We start from the raw sequence: 15,970 nt of genomic DNA, 5'->3' as shown, positions 1-15,970 counted from the left end.
TAGGGTCATAAACTTCTTGCACATCCAGAATTATTAGGTGTTTTTGTTTCTTACATTTTGCTGTAGAATTATTAGTTTTTAATTATATGTTTCTATGATAGAAGCTGTGTATGCTAATTGGCCCCTGCGATATGAAAGGGCTAGAGAACAATGACCTTTTAAGGTTTGACTACAGAACCCAGCTGCCAGAGTGCATTTATTTCTATGCAGTTTTTATAAAAGGGATTTAAATACTTTTTACCAAAGTAGAAAGTGTATGAGTCTTTTTATAGTTTTATATAAAGCACAATATTCTCCAAGGATTATACATAAATGTGATATATAAAATGTACAATTTGAAGTATTAAATCAAACCCTTATTAAATTCTAAAAGTGAAAAAGTCAAATTACAAGAACATAAAACTGAGTTTTTAACATGCCCTTGAAGAGTCTCTTACAAATAGAGATTTTATGCAAAGGAAGCAATTTTTCCAAATCTACAAAATTAGTATTACAGTCAAAAGTCTTTAAACCAGACTCGTCGGGACTTCGGCACTTCCGGATTATAGATCATCAGTTTAAATCGCGTAAGATGGCATGCAGAAATTCTAAAATTAAAAATATGAAACCGTAATTTATGAAATAAAGAACAATTATGATCTAAAGGGTATCAAAATTTATAAAAAAAGCTTAATGTTTATTAAACATTTCTTTCAATGTAAGTTGTTTAAGTTGCTTCGTTTTATGTGATAATACTTTCTCTTTAATTCTATAAACAGACATAATTTCTTGTTCAGTTACAAAGTTCCGCCGTTCAAGTCCCGTTAATTGCTGTGCCGAGAATACCGACTAACTTGTCAATCGAAATTTTTTAGTTTTCACTAACCTCTCTGTCACATTCTTCATGTCTTTATCCATTTTTTGCAGCAATTCCTCTTTTTGTTTGATGGACATCGAAGCATTCTTTCGTTATGTACGATCCTTTGGGAGCTCCAGATTCGGAAATTCTATTTGACATAATCGAAAGTTCAAGTTACTTTTATAGTATTGCTCTTACAGTCTGCAAAAAATAATAAGCCGGATCCAATTCGAAAATTACGGAACAACGCAATCATCAACATTAACTGAAATAGATAATTAGATAATTTTAGCTTATACCGTCCGTTATACATAAAACGCGCACGCGAAAACATATTCTGCGCTTGCGCACACGCAAATGCACAGTCATAAGAGGTCTTACGCGCACGCGTAAACGCCTATGCGCATGTGTCAACGCGGCGCATGCGCAGAAAGTTTTTAGCTTCGAGGTCCGGATTATGGGTGTCCGAATTAACGACTTTTGACTGTATTAAAGTAAAAGATGCAATTCATTCACTAGTTTCACAGAGGTTATGATATTTTAAACACCAAAGAGGTGTAAAAAAAGTTTTTTTAACAGACATCATGCTTTTATTTTGTTTGCATTTTACAACTTTATTTAGAAGTATCATATAGCAGTTAATAAAGATTTAAAAAATACTTTTAAGAACTTATTCATAGTAAGCTGTGAAATTTTTATACAAAGCAGTTCAGAGCAATTTTTATAATAAAAAAACATTAAAAAAATTGTTAAATGCTGTACCCCGTCAAAATAGCCCACAACTAAACAGTCCCAAGAATATAACTTTGACAAATACCCCCAAAATAATAGCTAAACCTAGTTATATAATTAGGCCCAATGTCCAGTGGTCCGGGGTTCAATCCCCGGGCTGGGCAAGGTCGACTCAGCCCTTCATTCCTTGAGTGGGTCAATAAAATGAGTACCAAGTTCGTTTGAGGGCTAAACACCGGAATCTTGTGACAAACTGACCACTTGTCCAGGGCATATGCTCATGCACCCGGGGTCCACGGTCAAGAAAGTTTTGTTTAGTTTTATAATTGTACAAAATTAATAATTTAAAAAAAATGAATTTTGACAGTTAAAAATATTTATTAAAAAACACATTTTAAAAATTTTATATGGATATATTAATAGAAATTCTAAATGCAATTTGCTAATTCTCTACAAGGTCTTTAAAAGGTTTCAGTTTCTTACCATATTCTTTACAAAAATTACAAGATTCTGTGAAACAAAGAAGGAAAGTGCATATTTGCATAATTTCCCACTAATACTTCCAGGCGTCGATTCAGGTTGTGCATACTTAGTTTTGCTAGCGTCTGTGTTGCGAATACCTGCAGCAAGGCATGTAGAGCAGATTTTCACCATATATTGCTATTTTCAGAAATGATGAATGAGTTTGTAGAGAGATGGATGATGGTAATCTACAGGCTTTAATGCTGTATTGACAATGTGCTCATGAACATTCCACATATAGATTGAAAATCGTGGTTGTGTTTGGCGGTTGCATCTTTTTCATCCTATATATGTATCTTCCCAGTAATCGATAATGGAGTCTAGTTTGTTTGGGCAATTTTCAGTTAATTCTTCAAATACTCTGATAACATCATGTACTGGTACAAAACTCGACGCTAACAACATTTTTACATAAACACGCACATTTTCATTATTTACATAAGCTTCTGCCAAATTCAGTTCTTGCACTTTTATTTATGCAGTGTCCCAGATGAAACAAACCTATGAAATATAATTTTGTAAAGAATGTGGTAAGGAACGGAACCCTTTAAGCTTATAGAGAATTGCCAAACCCCATTTAAAATTTCTACCGATATGTCCATATACAGTTTTTAAAATGCATTTTTAATAAATATTTTCAACTGTCAGAATCATTTTTAATAATATTTACTAATGTATTTTAATATTATTAATTTTATATAATTATATAACTAGGCTCAACTATTACTTCGGGGTTTAGTCATGGCTTATTTTGACGGGTCACTGTTAAATGCATTTCAAACAACAACAGTGCAAACAAAACCATTATACTTCTAAATTCATATTAAAAATTCTCATTTAAGAAAGGCAAAGAAGCAATAACTTTAACTTAATATTATGCATTTTTTAAACAAGAAATGACACTGATTTCAGTGGTGATGGTGTTACAGCTTTTCTAAATGCACAGTTTTAGTTTCTCCTATTTATAGCATGTGTGTATAGATATTTGTAAATAAAATAAAAATTTTACTTTCCTAAATATTGATGTTTTGCCGTCTCTTTGATGCTGAAAATATTACACTCATTATCTTTTTCATTTACTCTGGTCATCTGTCTGACTACGAATAATTATACATTAATTGCTAGAAAATATGCATAAAACACTTTCAATCTACAAGAAATAACATCTATGGCATGGAACTTTTTTTTTTAATTCATGCATATGAATTTCAATTCTTTGAAATTATAACATATATATTTATTCTACTAGTTACTAAAGACCAAGACTTAAAGTTGTCCTAATTCTTGATTGTGCTCTAGGGCATAGCTCTAAAGCCCTCACAAAGTTGCATCCAAATGCAAAATTTCTATTCTTTCCACCAAATATATTGAGGAATCATAAAAACATTTAACGTCAGGCATGTTTACATCTTTGCAATTAAAGCACTGCTGGCCAGAAGTTGTCAACAGTTATGAAGAATTTCCATCAGCTGAAAATGAAGCCCACGAAACCATACAAATTAGAAAAGAAATTAGTGACAAATGATTTTGAGATATGGAAGAAGAAGAAAGCAAAGAATTAGTCGAGAATGATGATCATGAAATGGCAAATGAAAAATTGGATGGTCCTAACCACCAGTAGTGATAGTGAAGAAGATACAGAACCTTTAACTTACAAGAAGTTACATAAATTGTTCAAAAAGATGCAAGAATTGTCTGATTTTGTAATGGATATTGACTTATATGAAGAGAGCAATTTATGAGAGATACTGACAATCTTTTTGCTCCTTACTGTGAACAAAAACAAACAAAAGTTTAGTTAAAAAAATTAACCTAAAGTTATTCAAAAAAGTAATTGCATTAAATATCTACTTTTTAAGCATTAGTAGAAATCCTTTCAACGAACACTTGTTTTATATTCCCTTTTAATTACAATAATATTTAAGTTTGTATAAATTACATGCACTTTTTTAATCTCAACTATACCTAACCCATTTTTTCCATATGAAATGAACTTTGTGGAATGCGATTTTGCCATGCGCGCAATGTCTTGATGACAATGCAAGGGATTACTGTATACATTTATTATTCTGTTATATTTACATAATGAAATAAAATTATCATAAGCTATTAAAAATTGTCCATGACAATGCATATAAAAGGGACCAGAATTTCATAGATTACAGCTATTTCTGTGCAAATGTGAGGTATTTTTTGCAGAGATAAAATTCAGCTTTTATATGGAAATTAATAGCATTTATTATTGCCTTTTAATTTGCTATAAGGAGAACTAGATCAACTGCACTAAAAATATTTTACACTTTGATAGTATAAAAGTACTACAAGGCATAAAAATCTGCTTAAAATATGTAATTTATATAATGACTTAAAAATTAAATTTGTTCCACAATTAATAAGTTTTATCTACAGAATAATTGTCACAGATAGGATTGCAATAGTTAGGAGAGGGGTATAACATACTTAATGTTTTTTTAAAGTATTTTTACCTTTCATATACGTCTCATTGTAGAAATTGGGCATTTCCCAGCCATCGTCATCGTCATCATAATAATGAGCATAAGTACTGTGATGCGATGGTGCTATACTTTCAGCATATGGTGCTGGAGCCCCATAATAGAAATTTGTCTGTGAACTGCTAAGATCCATAGCTGGTTCTGGCATTTTTTTAGGTAGATTTTTTCGTGCTGTAGATCTGTAAAAAATGTGAAAACATATGAAGCTACGTAAAATGTTTGACATTTGCTATTCAAAATAATATCACTTTCTTTTCTGAGCATATCATCGATTAAAAAAAAAAAAGAGCACATTCTGAATATAATACTAACACAAATAATGTTGATAAATATGAAAAAAATCCATCCTGATATATATTCATCTGCATACTTAGTCAGTGCTAAAAATGTAGATAAATATAAAGAAAGAATAAGGTCATGTAGATTTTTTAAAATATTAGCTGTGTATGTGAATTCTGAAATACAATCTCCTTTTTGTTTTCCATAAAAAAAAAGTATTTTTAGTGTAAATTTTTTATCTTCTTCAGTACATTATTCTTCTCCCTTGTGCATTTTTTATGGCTAATGTTCTTCAAGTGATAAATTCTGAGCATTCAGTCCAAATATCATTTTAGTCAAACAAAATATGGTTTTGTTATTCATGGCATAAGCAAGTCAATGATGGATATGATTATGTATTGAATAAGTAATAAAAAACAAAGCATACATATTATAAATTTAATATAAATAATTATATATATAAATTTAATATAAACTAATTATATATATAAACAAAAGCTGAGACATTTCAAACTAAGATAACCTATTAAAGTCATGCAGTATGCTATAAAATTAATTAACCAATCAAGAGAGAATACTTTAATTAGATCATGAAAGGTTGATATTCAAACAGAAAATACATGAATAGAGATTGAAACAAAATTTAATAAATTATAATAAAATTGGTAAAAGAAAATGTTGAAAATTTCCTGATCTTTTCCAAAGAGCAGTTGAAAAAATTTCAATTAAATATAATCTATATGATTGTGAATTTACACATTTAAAAATAAAAATTTTAAAAAATGGCAATTAAGATAATTAAAATTTAAAGTGCTCTTAAACTTCGGAATTTTTTATAAAGATGTTTTTAATTTAATTAATCATAGAGTTATAATGTGCTTCGACATGACAGAAAATAATTGAAAAATAAACATAAGGAAGACTTCTAGAGTAAAAACATTTATTTTAAATTTTAGGCATATTGCCTCTTTTTTTTATTTATATTTACTCTTTTTTTCTATTTCAGGCTATAAGCCTTCCGTTTTTCCTTAAGTTGGAAGTTTTATTGCACTTTTATTAAAGAAATTTTTACTTTTCTAAAATTAATTTCCTTAAAAATTTTGACCTGTAATGTTTTATCTTTGGTTTAGATGTTACTTTTACGCAATGCTTTTCCCACTTTTTACACAAGAATTATTATAATGTTTATTTTTCAATTATTTTGCATCACATCGGAGTACATTATATCTTGATGATTAATTACATTAAAAACATCTTTACAAAAAAAAAAAAAAAAAAAAAAAATCACTTGGTTACATTTTAGAACAGAACACTTTGTTTAATTTTATTTAAATTATCTTAATTGGCATTTTCTTTTAAATTGTATTTTGAAATGTTTAAGAATACAGTCATCTAGATATAATTCAGAAGTGTGGTTTTGTTGAAAATTTTTTGGCTGTTCTATTTGTGTATTTCTTGTTAGATGTTAATCCTTTCATGTTCTAATTTTGGTTTAACTATTATATATATTAAATACTTAAACAACATGCAAAGTGGAAAAAGGACTTACAAAACGAAAATCCAGTGTTAAAAGCAGTTCAAATTGTGAAAATAAATCATTAGTTCTAGGATAGGTTGAAAGAAATGTAATTCAAAAACAAGAATGCGTGTGAAAATAACTAATTTCAGATTAAATTTTTTAAATTAAAATTTAAAATACAAAAGGGGAGGATTTAATTTATATATATATATATATATTATATCATTTTTTTAATACAACTATTAGAAACTCCTTTAGACTTGCTAGGGAATATTACTAAAAATTTCTGATAGTTGAAAGTCCCTGATTTTTATCATTTAAATTATGGGTTCTTTAAAAAATCAAAAACATACTCTTATGAAGTTTTTCCCCCTTTTTTTTTTGGGTAAAGGAATTCTTAGTACGTAATGAAAACTGTAAATTAAGTAGAAATGGAATATTAAATTTTAAGACTTGTTTTAAAGTCCAATCGTGCACACATGAAATGCAGCAAAAATTCAAAAATATATAAACGCTATAAATTGAAAACTATACAAAAATAACTAACTACTAATAAAATTTTGATTGAATTTTAAAATTACCATAAAAAAGATTAATGTACTTTTCAAAAAGAAAAGGAAATAGTCTCATAAAAACACACATAAGAAACATTCAAAACTTCACAATCTGCATGTGATTTTTAATTTAGTTTCAATTAACAGAGTTTTTGATTATTTGAAGCGATTACAGTCCGTTATCTCGGATAATTGAGGTTCCACCGTAATTCACAAAATAGTATAAATTAATACAGTACAAAGTCCGTAATCCGGACGTCCATTATTCAGAATGATCTATAATCTGAACCTCAAAGCCACAAACTTACGCATGCACTTTTAATGCGCGTAAAGCGTTTACCCATGCGCACTTCCGATAGTGAAGAAAGTGACAGAGAGGTTATTGAAAACGAAAAAATTTCGATTGACAAGTTAGTCAGTATTCTCGACACAGCAATTACAGAACTTGAACAGCGGAACTTTGTAACTAAATGAGAAATTATGTCTGTTTTTAGAATTAAAGAGAAAGTATTAGCACAAAAAAACGAAGCAATTTAAACAACTTACATTGAAAGAAATCTTTAATAACGTAATCAAATAAATATTAAGCTTTTTTTTTTGTAAATTTTGATACCCTTTAGATCATAATTGTCCTTTACTTCATAAATTATGGTTTCATATTTTAAATTTTATCATTTCTGCATGCCATCTTACCAGATTTAAACTGATGATATATAATCCGGAATCGCCGAAGTCCCGACGAGTCCGGATGTTGGACTTTGTACTGTATAGGTTAAAATCTTTTTCCAAATGAATTTTCAATAATTCATACAATAAGAAGTTTCTACTGAATAAATTTTCACTTTGAATTGGAATTTCATTAATTAAACATTAAAAAACAAGTAGTATTTTTAAGTATTGCCTTACCTCACACATATCATCCAAATGAGAAGTACTAGAAGAATAATGAATATAACTGCACCAGCTATTCCACCCGCAATATATACAAACTCAGCTTTGCTTTCACATCTGTTTCCGTGGAAATTTGTAACACAGTGGCAGGTAGGTTCATGTGTTTCTGGATTCACTTCACAGGTTCCTCCGTTTACACAATAACTTTCACATACAGCTGAAAAAAAATATTTGTGTAATACCAGTAAGTTTAATAAAACTTTAGAAGTCAGAACTAGTATAATGCCATACTATTGTGAATATCAAATATTATAAGTGATGTAATTTTTAGTTAAACTTTCAAAGTCATTACATTTGCAGTCATTTTTTATTGCTATTGGTTTCATTAATTAAAAAAATTAAGTATTAAAAGTCTATTCGGTGTCATTTATATCCATTCTGATAAAAGAAACCATATTATTGATCAAAAAACATATTAATTAAAAGAAATAATATTCATAATAAAATTTTATCAGTAACCTTCAGGCAACAGTTTTTATTAATAAACTACAAAGAACAATATTTAATAGCATCAATATTAATAAATATACAATCAATATTTGCAGTAACTTCATTACAGTAAGAAATATGACAAACATGCAGTAAGTGATATCATGTTAAGACCTAGCTCATAATAAATTATGACTTAATGAGAATGAACATGCAGTTTACTCTCAGTCCTTGAATTTAAAAACATTTAAATGAATTTTAATTTTAATGCTCTTTTAAACAAATTAAAAACAAAAGGGCACATAATCAGCTTATGGCTTGTTTATTAAAAATTTTTTATTACATTATAGTATACTTTTTCCATAGTTAAAAAGTGGATAATGTAGTCTTTAATATATGCACTTAATTTAAAGCTTTAATGCACAGCTTTTAAAACACTGCTACTCTTATAATCGCAATACTTTTTAAAAAACAGTTTTACAGAATCTTATGTAACATAATAGAGGCTATTTTTACATAATGCTTGTTGATATAGATTTATTTATTAATTCAGTAAAATATAGCTTAGAAAAACAGCTCCATAAGTATATTTAGACTTTTATGCTTGTTTTTGCTATATTTCCTAAATTTGCTATCATTCTATAATTCTGCATAATGTGTCTCTTGATTCTTTTAAAGCTTTTTTCTTGGAGGTGGAGTAGATTTAATACAACTGGCAAATATGCTAGTTTTTTTGTAGCAAATTATATTTAATTTTATGTATCGAATTCATCACTACATTAATTTAATATTTAGAATTATTATATTTCTTTCTCAGAAATATCAGAATACTTGTAGTGATTACTTGTAAAAATTATTAATATTTCTGACCATAAATTCAATAAGATTTGGACATCACTGATTACGTTACTTTCTAAGGTGATTTCAAAGGATCAAAATCATTTGAAACCACATAGTCATTTTATGGAAGTTCTATGTACATTAGTATATAACTATAAATTAACATGTATATTTGGATGAAAGTAAAATTTAAGATACTAGTGTTAGAAAGTGTGGAATCTTTTTATAAATACTTACAGACACACTCGCCTGTCCTGTTTTCTAAACGATACTTTGGTTGGCATTCACAAGCAAAGGAATCGATATCTTCTCTAAATACACAGAATGCATTCGCTTGGCAAAGGCGCATCTGGCCATCTACCAGACAAGGATTTGTGCAGTCTAATTCTGATGTTGATCCATTAGCAGCTGTGGTTGTATCTTGCGGACAGGGTCTGCACTCCGATTCCTGCTGTTCATGATCCATATAACTTCCTTTCGGACACTCCACGCAGTGCCTACTGCTGTCCATATAAAAGCCAGGACTACATAATTCTGAAATATTTCATAAAATTGATCAAATTCTGAACTGCGTTTTTAATTCAACTATGTAATTCAAAGATTAATTACAAACAGTGCCGTCCATAATATTTTTTTGCCCAAATCTAGATTTTCCTTACTGTCATTTGTCATGTTTGTCATTAAAGAATGCAAGTTTGTATATTTTTTCTTTAAAAAGTAAGTAGTGGTAACATGTTCGCTGCCAACTACGAGTTATCTCGTTGGTTGAATTTTGTGTTAAGGCCCCAGCTACGAGTTAACTCGTAGAATGTTTTTCCCAAGCCACATCAAACTCATAGTATTTTCATGTTCTGTGAAGGTATCTGTCTTTGGGGATTTGAGGGGGGTGGAACACTTACACAAGAATTTGGTGCAATTCGGGAGATTTATATACGAGTATACTCGTAGTTGGCACTGTCATACAACATTTTATTGCAAAAAAATGACTACGACATAACTCATATAATTAATACAGCAATTTAAACTTATCTAAATTCAATATCTTTGGCATAAATACTTTTTTGTACTTTTATTTTACAATTAATTAAAATTTGGTGGCGTGGTGGAACCGTTTTTGACAATGTAGCTCAGCAGTGTTAATCATTTTTAGAACAAAAATCAGTGAATCACAATATAAGAAATACATAGTATCTTTAAATTGGACGAATATTTGACCTGTATTTAGAAAGTTATTATCTTTTGATGCATCACTTTTCATACCTCAAAGGTAGTGGATGTAAGCACTGCAGCGTTATACGTGTCTGTATTATCGAACCCTTTCTATAATAAATTGGTTAAATTGATTTATTGCTATTTTATTATGTAGAAAACTAAAATAATAATTAAAAAAAATTCTGTTACTATTTTTTTTCCATTCTGATGTGTGAGTATACACATCTACAAAATAGAATATGTTTATTAGTTTTCCTTTTTTCATATTTTCTGTTAAATTATAATTTTTCTATAAATTCTTTGTAATACAGTCATAAGTCGTTAATCCGGACTCGTCGGGACTTCGGCGAATCCGGATTATCGATTTTTCCGGATTATAGATCATCAGTTTAAATCTCGTAAGATGGCATGCAGAAATTATAAAATTAAAAATATGAAACCGTAATTTATGAAATAAAGAGCAATTATGATATAAAGGATATCAAAATTTACAAAAAAAAAAAGCTTAATATTTATTTGTTTACTTTATTAAACATTTCTCTCAATGTAAGTTGTTTAAGTTGCTTCATTTTATGTGATAATACTTTTTCTTTAATTCTATAAAAAGACATAATTTCTTGTTCAGTTACAAAGTTCCGCTATTCAAGTCCCGTTAATTGCTGTGCCGAAAATATCGACTAACTTGTCAATCGAAATTTTTTCGTTTTCACTAACCTCTCTGTCCACATTCTTCATGTCTTTATCCATTTTTTGCAGCAATTCCACTTTTTGTTTGTTGGACATCGAAACATACTTTCGTTTTGTAGATCCTTTGGAAGTTCCAGCATCGGAAATTCTATTTGACATAATCGAAAGTTCAAGTTTACTTTTATAAAATTGCTCTTACAGTCTGCAAAAAATAATAAGCCTGATCCAATTCCAAGATTAAGGAACAACGCAATCTGCAACATTAACTGAAATAGATAATTAGAGCTTACAACGTCCGTTATACATAAAACGCGCAGGCGAAAACGTATTCTGCACTTGCGCACACGCATATGCGCAGTAGTCAAGGTCTTACGCACACGCGTAAAACACCTGTGCGCATGTGCCAACGTGGCGCATGCGCAGAAAGTTTTTAGCTTTGAGGTCCGGATTATAGATCATTCCGGATTATGGGTGTCCGAATTAACGACTTTTGACTGTACTATATTATTAAGCATATTTGTGTTTATTCTCCATTTGGTCAATTTTAATTAAGTTCACACTCACTGAGATTTATCCCTAGAAGCCTGATTACTGCATATAGGCCCTCAAAGCCCAAACCAGGATGGCGAAATCATTCTACGACCCATCGAAATCCCGTTTTTTCTCTCATGGAAATGAGGATTTGGGGGCCCTCAGAAGGACACTACACCTAAGATAGTACCAGACTGTCTTAATCAGGTTCTGTTTACGTAGGATTAAACCTTGGTAACAATGGATTACATTTCTTCACTTTTTATTCAAATTATTTTAGGACTATATTGGGAGTGCTTTTCAAATGCACTTTATTTATTTAATTAAAAAAATTTGTTTCACTTTATGAAATTTCACAAATGTAGCTAATGAAACTGAACATGTACTCTCAACAGAGACATATGTTCAGTTTCATTATCCATGGCTTCTTTTTTGTCTTTGTTGATTTCTGCATGTGCCTGTTTAATATTTTATTTTTCCATTAGATAATTTCCTTTTATGCCCCCATTTTTTTTTATTTGAAACTGCAAATAATATTTGGTGTAATGATGAAGTGTGGTTTCTTGCATTTAAAAAAAAAAATGCCATAAAGCATACATTTAAAAACAATAATCAGCTAACTATTATTTAACTAAATAATTTTATAATAAGAATTGGGAGCTTTAAACTAATTTTTGCATATGTTACAAATATTACATTCAATATTCCCTTTAATCAACTATCTCATTATTTAAAAAAATTAATTACTTGATTTTTTTAATAATGAGATTAAATTAGTTAAATTATTTCCAAATTATGTACCTTTTGGGGCATAATACTTTTAATGAACTTTATTTATCGAATGAAGACCAACGTAAAGCAATAAAGCATTTGAAGAGACATTATAGTTTTACATTATAAATTCATAATGGCTTGAACTCTATTATTTGATTATTAAATATTACATTAGAAATATTATATAGTTATGAAAGATGGTCATATTCTCAAAAACTTACTGTGTGAGAGAGTTGTAAAGAAGTAGCAGCTTGCATTTTGTGATTCTTTGTCAAATATGCAAATTTTATCCTTCATCAGATAAAAAACTAGGCCTTGTATAATTAAAATACAATAATATGCCAAACAAGTGTTAATTCAGAAGTCAAACAACAAAAATTTGCCAGTGTGGTTTAATTTACATCGGTCAAACTAACTATTGGCCAAAATTATTCAAAAAACGTCTTCCATTGGTGAATTAGATTTTCTAGAGGCATTTCACATTCAAAAAAAAAAAAAAAATCTTTCTGTTCTAATTAACGACCCTAATTCCAATCCATCTTTGCCTTCAGCCTTTAAGGAAATTATGTTTTAGTTCTTGTTTCATCAACAGATGGCACCAGTAGCTAACTCCTGCCCAGTCTTTTTTTATCTAATCGCTATACTTTATTTGGTTCATTTGCACTTTTGTAGCTGAGGATGATGGTTTGGTAAAACCATCGAATCCTGTGAAAATTTGAACACATAATGCTGATTTTTGTTGTTTGACTTCTAAATGAATTTAGGCTTGTATATTTTAATTACCAAAATTAAAAACCATTTATTATCTTTCTTTGTTTTTGCATTAATAGTTAGAAATATAGAACTTAAATAACAGAGAAGATTCTGTCGAAAAATAAAAATGTTACATTATTTTCAAACTTAAAAAAAATCTTCAAAACTTATATTTTAGATTACCTTCAGAACACTCAGCTTCTGATTTGGCACTAATGGAAGGAGTTGTACGCCTCGGAGGGCATTTTACACAAGATGGAGTACCTTTCGGTCTGAAATAACCTCGCATGCATGGTTCACAGTTTCCTTCTTTAGTTAATTGAAAGCCAGCGGCACATTCCTCTGCAAAACAAAATAGATCAATATTTTAATTATCAGTATTAACTTATGAGATTTTGCTTTACACTATTTTGCTTTCACAAAAGCCCCTCGTTAGTCACTTTTTCAGCTAATGAAAAAATATGAAGAGGATTTTCCTTTTTATATAAAAAGCAAAAATACTTTTCATAAAATGATTTCTGAAAAATGCAATTTTAATTGTGAAATAAGCACAAAAGTTTAGAGCAGTTTTATAGGTTTTTTAGGTGGTAATATAAAACTAACTCCTGGCTATGCTCTTCAGTAGCTCAAGGAGTTCCCAAACCTATGCCTGCGGGCACCATGGCGCCCACCGATCGTTTAACATGTGCCTGCCACTGTGCCATCACAATAAAAATGCCTTAGTTTTCAATAAAATTCTATGTGAACGTTTTCTCATTTTTAACAAAATAGAAATTGCATCCAAAGCAGATACGAGCACAAAGAGAAATGCGACCAATCTCTTTTATGTGCATGTATTATTAACTCTATCCAACTATAAATTCACCTTGAAAAAAGTAAACGGTGCCCGCCATCTAACACATATTCTATAATGTGGACTTAGGGGAAAAAAAAGGTTGGGGACCCCTGGTCTAAGCAGTGAAGTATGCTGTTGTATTTCAATCACTCTGCATAGCCATAGCAGTGACACACTTTCACTTTTGACATTAAGCACAACAGATAACGTCATTTGTTCAGCTGCCTCAGCATGTATGTCATGATGGAAACTGCACTTACGTATATTTCCCTTCGATTGTAAAATAGTCACCTAATAGTATGATTTACTTCCAGTTATGAATAAGTATAATGTAACACTCATAACATCTGTGTTTTTGTAACTGCGACCGATTCTCGAAAAGCCATCTTTTATTATTAAGAACAAGAATATGAATTAACTGTTACAGCTGTATTTTTTCCTTGCTTTTTGGACAAAAATTATTAAAATTTGGGACCTGTCTTCCAGGAAATAGCAAACAGTGTACTATTTTCAAGCTTATGGGATCCTACGATCAAAAAAGGGCATCTTAATGGACATAATATGTTCAGCAGCATATGGCCAACAAAATGGTAATAGAATGAAACAATTACATGCAGGAAGTTTGCACCCATAGCATTCTAAACAGAGCTTCTGGTAAAATCGGACGGCCTAACAAAAAACCGACGAAAACTTTTGGCAGGATCTCTGCCAAGTTTCATGACTGACGAGATAATACACAAGTACCATGGAATGATGAAATAAATAGATAATCTGCAATCTGTAATTTCACTTTCTTACTGTAGTCTCTCCAGCTACCAAATTTTTGTTGACACAATTTAATGCATTATTTTGACTACCGTCTATGATATTTCTAACATTTTTGCTGTCTTTCCAGTTTTTTAAGGTGAAACTACACCATACACGAGTTGTGTCTACTTATACAGCATTTATCATATCAGACAAATTTTTTATTTTAATTCTTATGTGTTATTTTATACAGTAATACAACTTTTCATACTCCTCCTTTTTGTTAAATCCAAGAATATGTAAAATTTTTTTCATAAAATAAATTAATAATCAATTAATAATTAATAAATATAATATCATAAAAGTAAATTAATAATCACTTCTTAAATCGATTTAGTTTGGAAGAAAATATACAATGTTACTATTTTAATTGTTATAAATATTCCAGAATTTGGGAAAATCACACTTAAAAAATCAATTGAATCTCGTAGCTAACCTAATGGAATGCAAATCTATTTATAGTTAAGTTCATTACGTTACCTTCAATTAAATACACTTACACTGCTTCTTCAATTCCTTAGGTTTATAAAAGAAATGCAGTTTCATATAATGGGAATTTGTAGGAATACTAACTTTCATAAACCAGGAGAAAACTGCAATTTTCCCTCTTTGCATAATTTATATTATTTCAATGTATTTTCAGATTTTGTATAAGTATCTACTATATCATGCTTAATTGTAGCTTTTATGTAAAAAATTATTGTTTCAGGACTTTTTTACATAAAAGCTATGATTAAACATCATATAGTAGATACTTATATGAAAAACACATTTTAAATTCATCCAAATGAAAGACTAAATATGAATTCAAATTATACAAAAGAGACAAACTAATGTGAATAAATCTAATAATGATAATAATTATCATTATTATTTAATAAATCCTGTTGGAAATGGAATATTTATTTAGTGATAACAATCTTCAATACTAAATGTGTTGAAATCATGATAAAATATAATACTGTGCCTTCATTTAATATAATTTGAAATGTATTAACTACAACAGTGTTTTTCTAATTTTTCGGGCCTACGGAACCAGTAAAATCTATGAAAAGATTTTGTGTGGACTAGCCCTTTTTTTCCTCCCCGTGGACTGGCTGTTCGTCCATGGACTTGGAAAAGCAAAGTGCTGTGCAGGGAAGCTACCTCTCAATATTTTCCAAAATGTTTGCCACAGTTAGCAATTGCTTCATT

At 29.5% G+C, this 15,970-nt stretch overlaps 1 protein-coding gene across 2 annotated transcripts in view; it reads right to left on the bottom strand.

The window, feature by feature from the left end:
- The window catches only part of LOC118186044 (uncharacterized), a 219,857-nt gene that overhangs the window by 2,695 nt on the left and 201,192 nt on the right, over nucleotides 1-15,970 (bottom strand). For both annotated transcript variants that reach the window (XM_085812188.1, XM_085812187.1), the window contains exons 50-53: nucleotides 13,318-13,476; nucleotides 9,415-9,711; nucleotides 7,864-8,065; nucleotides 4,579-4,784 (exon numbers count right to left, since the gene is read on the bottom strand). In XM_085812188.1, coding sequence (XP_085668314.1) covers nucleotides 4,579-4,784; nucleotides 7,864-8,065; nucleotides 9,415-9,711; nucleotides 13,318-13,476 — 864 coding nt within the window. The remainder of the gene's footprint in view (nucleotides 1-4,578; nucleotides 4,785-7,863; nucleotides 8,066-9,414; nucleotides 9,712-13,317; nucleotides 13,477-15,970) is intronic.

Source organism: Stegodyphus dumicola, chromosome 2 (assembly GCF_044657685.1).
Source record: "Stegodyphus dumicola isolate Sdum_Otavi_A_Nest chromosome 2, ASM4465768v1".
Taxonomy (NCBI): domain Eukaryota; kingdom Metazoa; phylum Arthropoda; class Arachnida; order Araneae; family Eresidae; genus Stegodyphus; species Stegodyphus dumicola.
The sequence above is the reverse complement of the archived record's forward strand: the minus strand, read 5'-3'. Positions and strand labels throughout refer to the sequence as shown.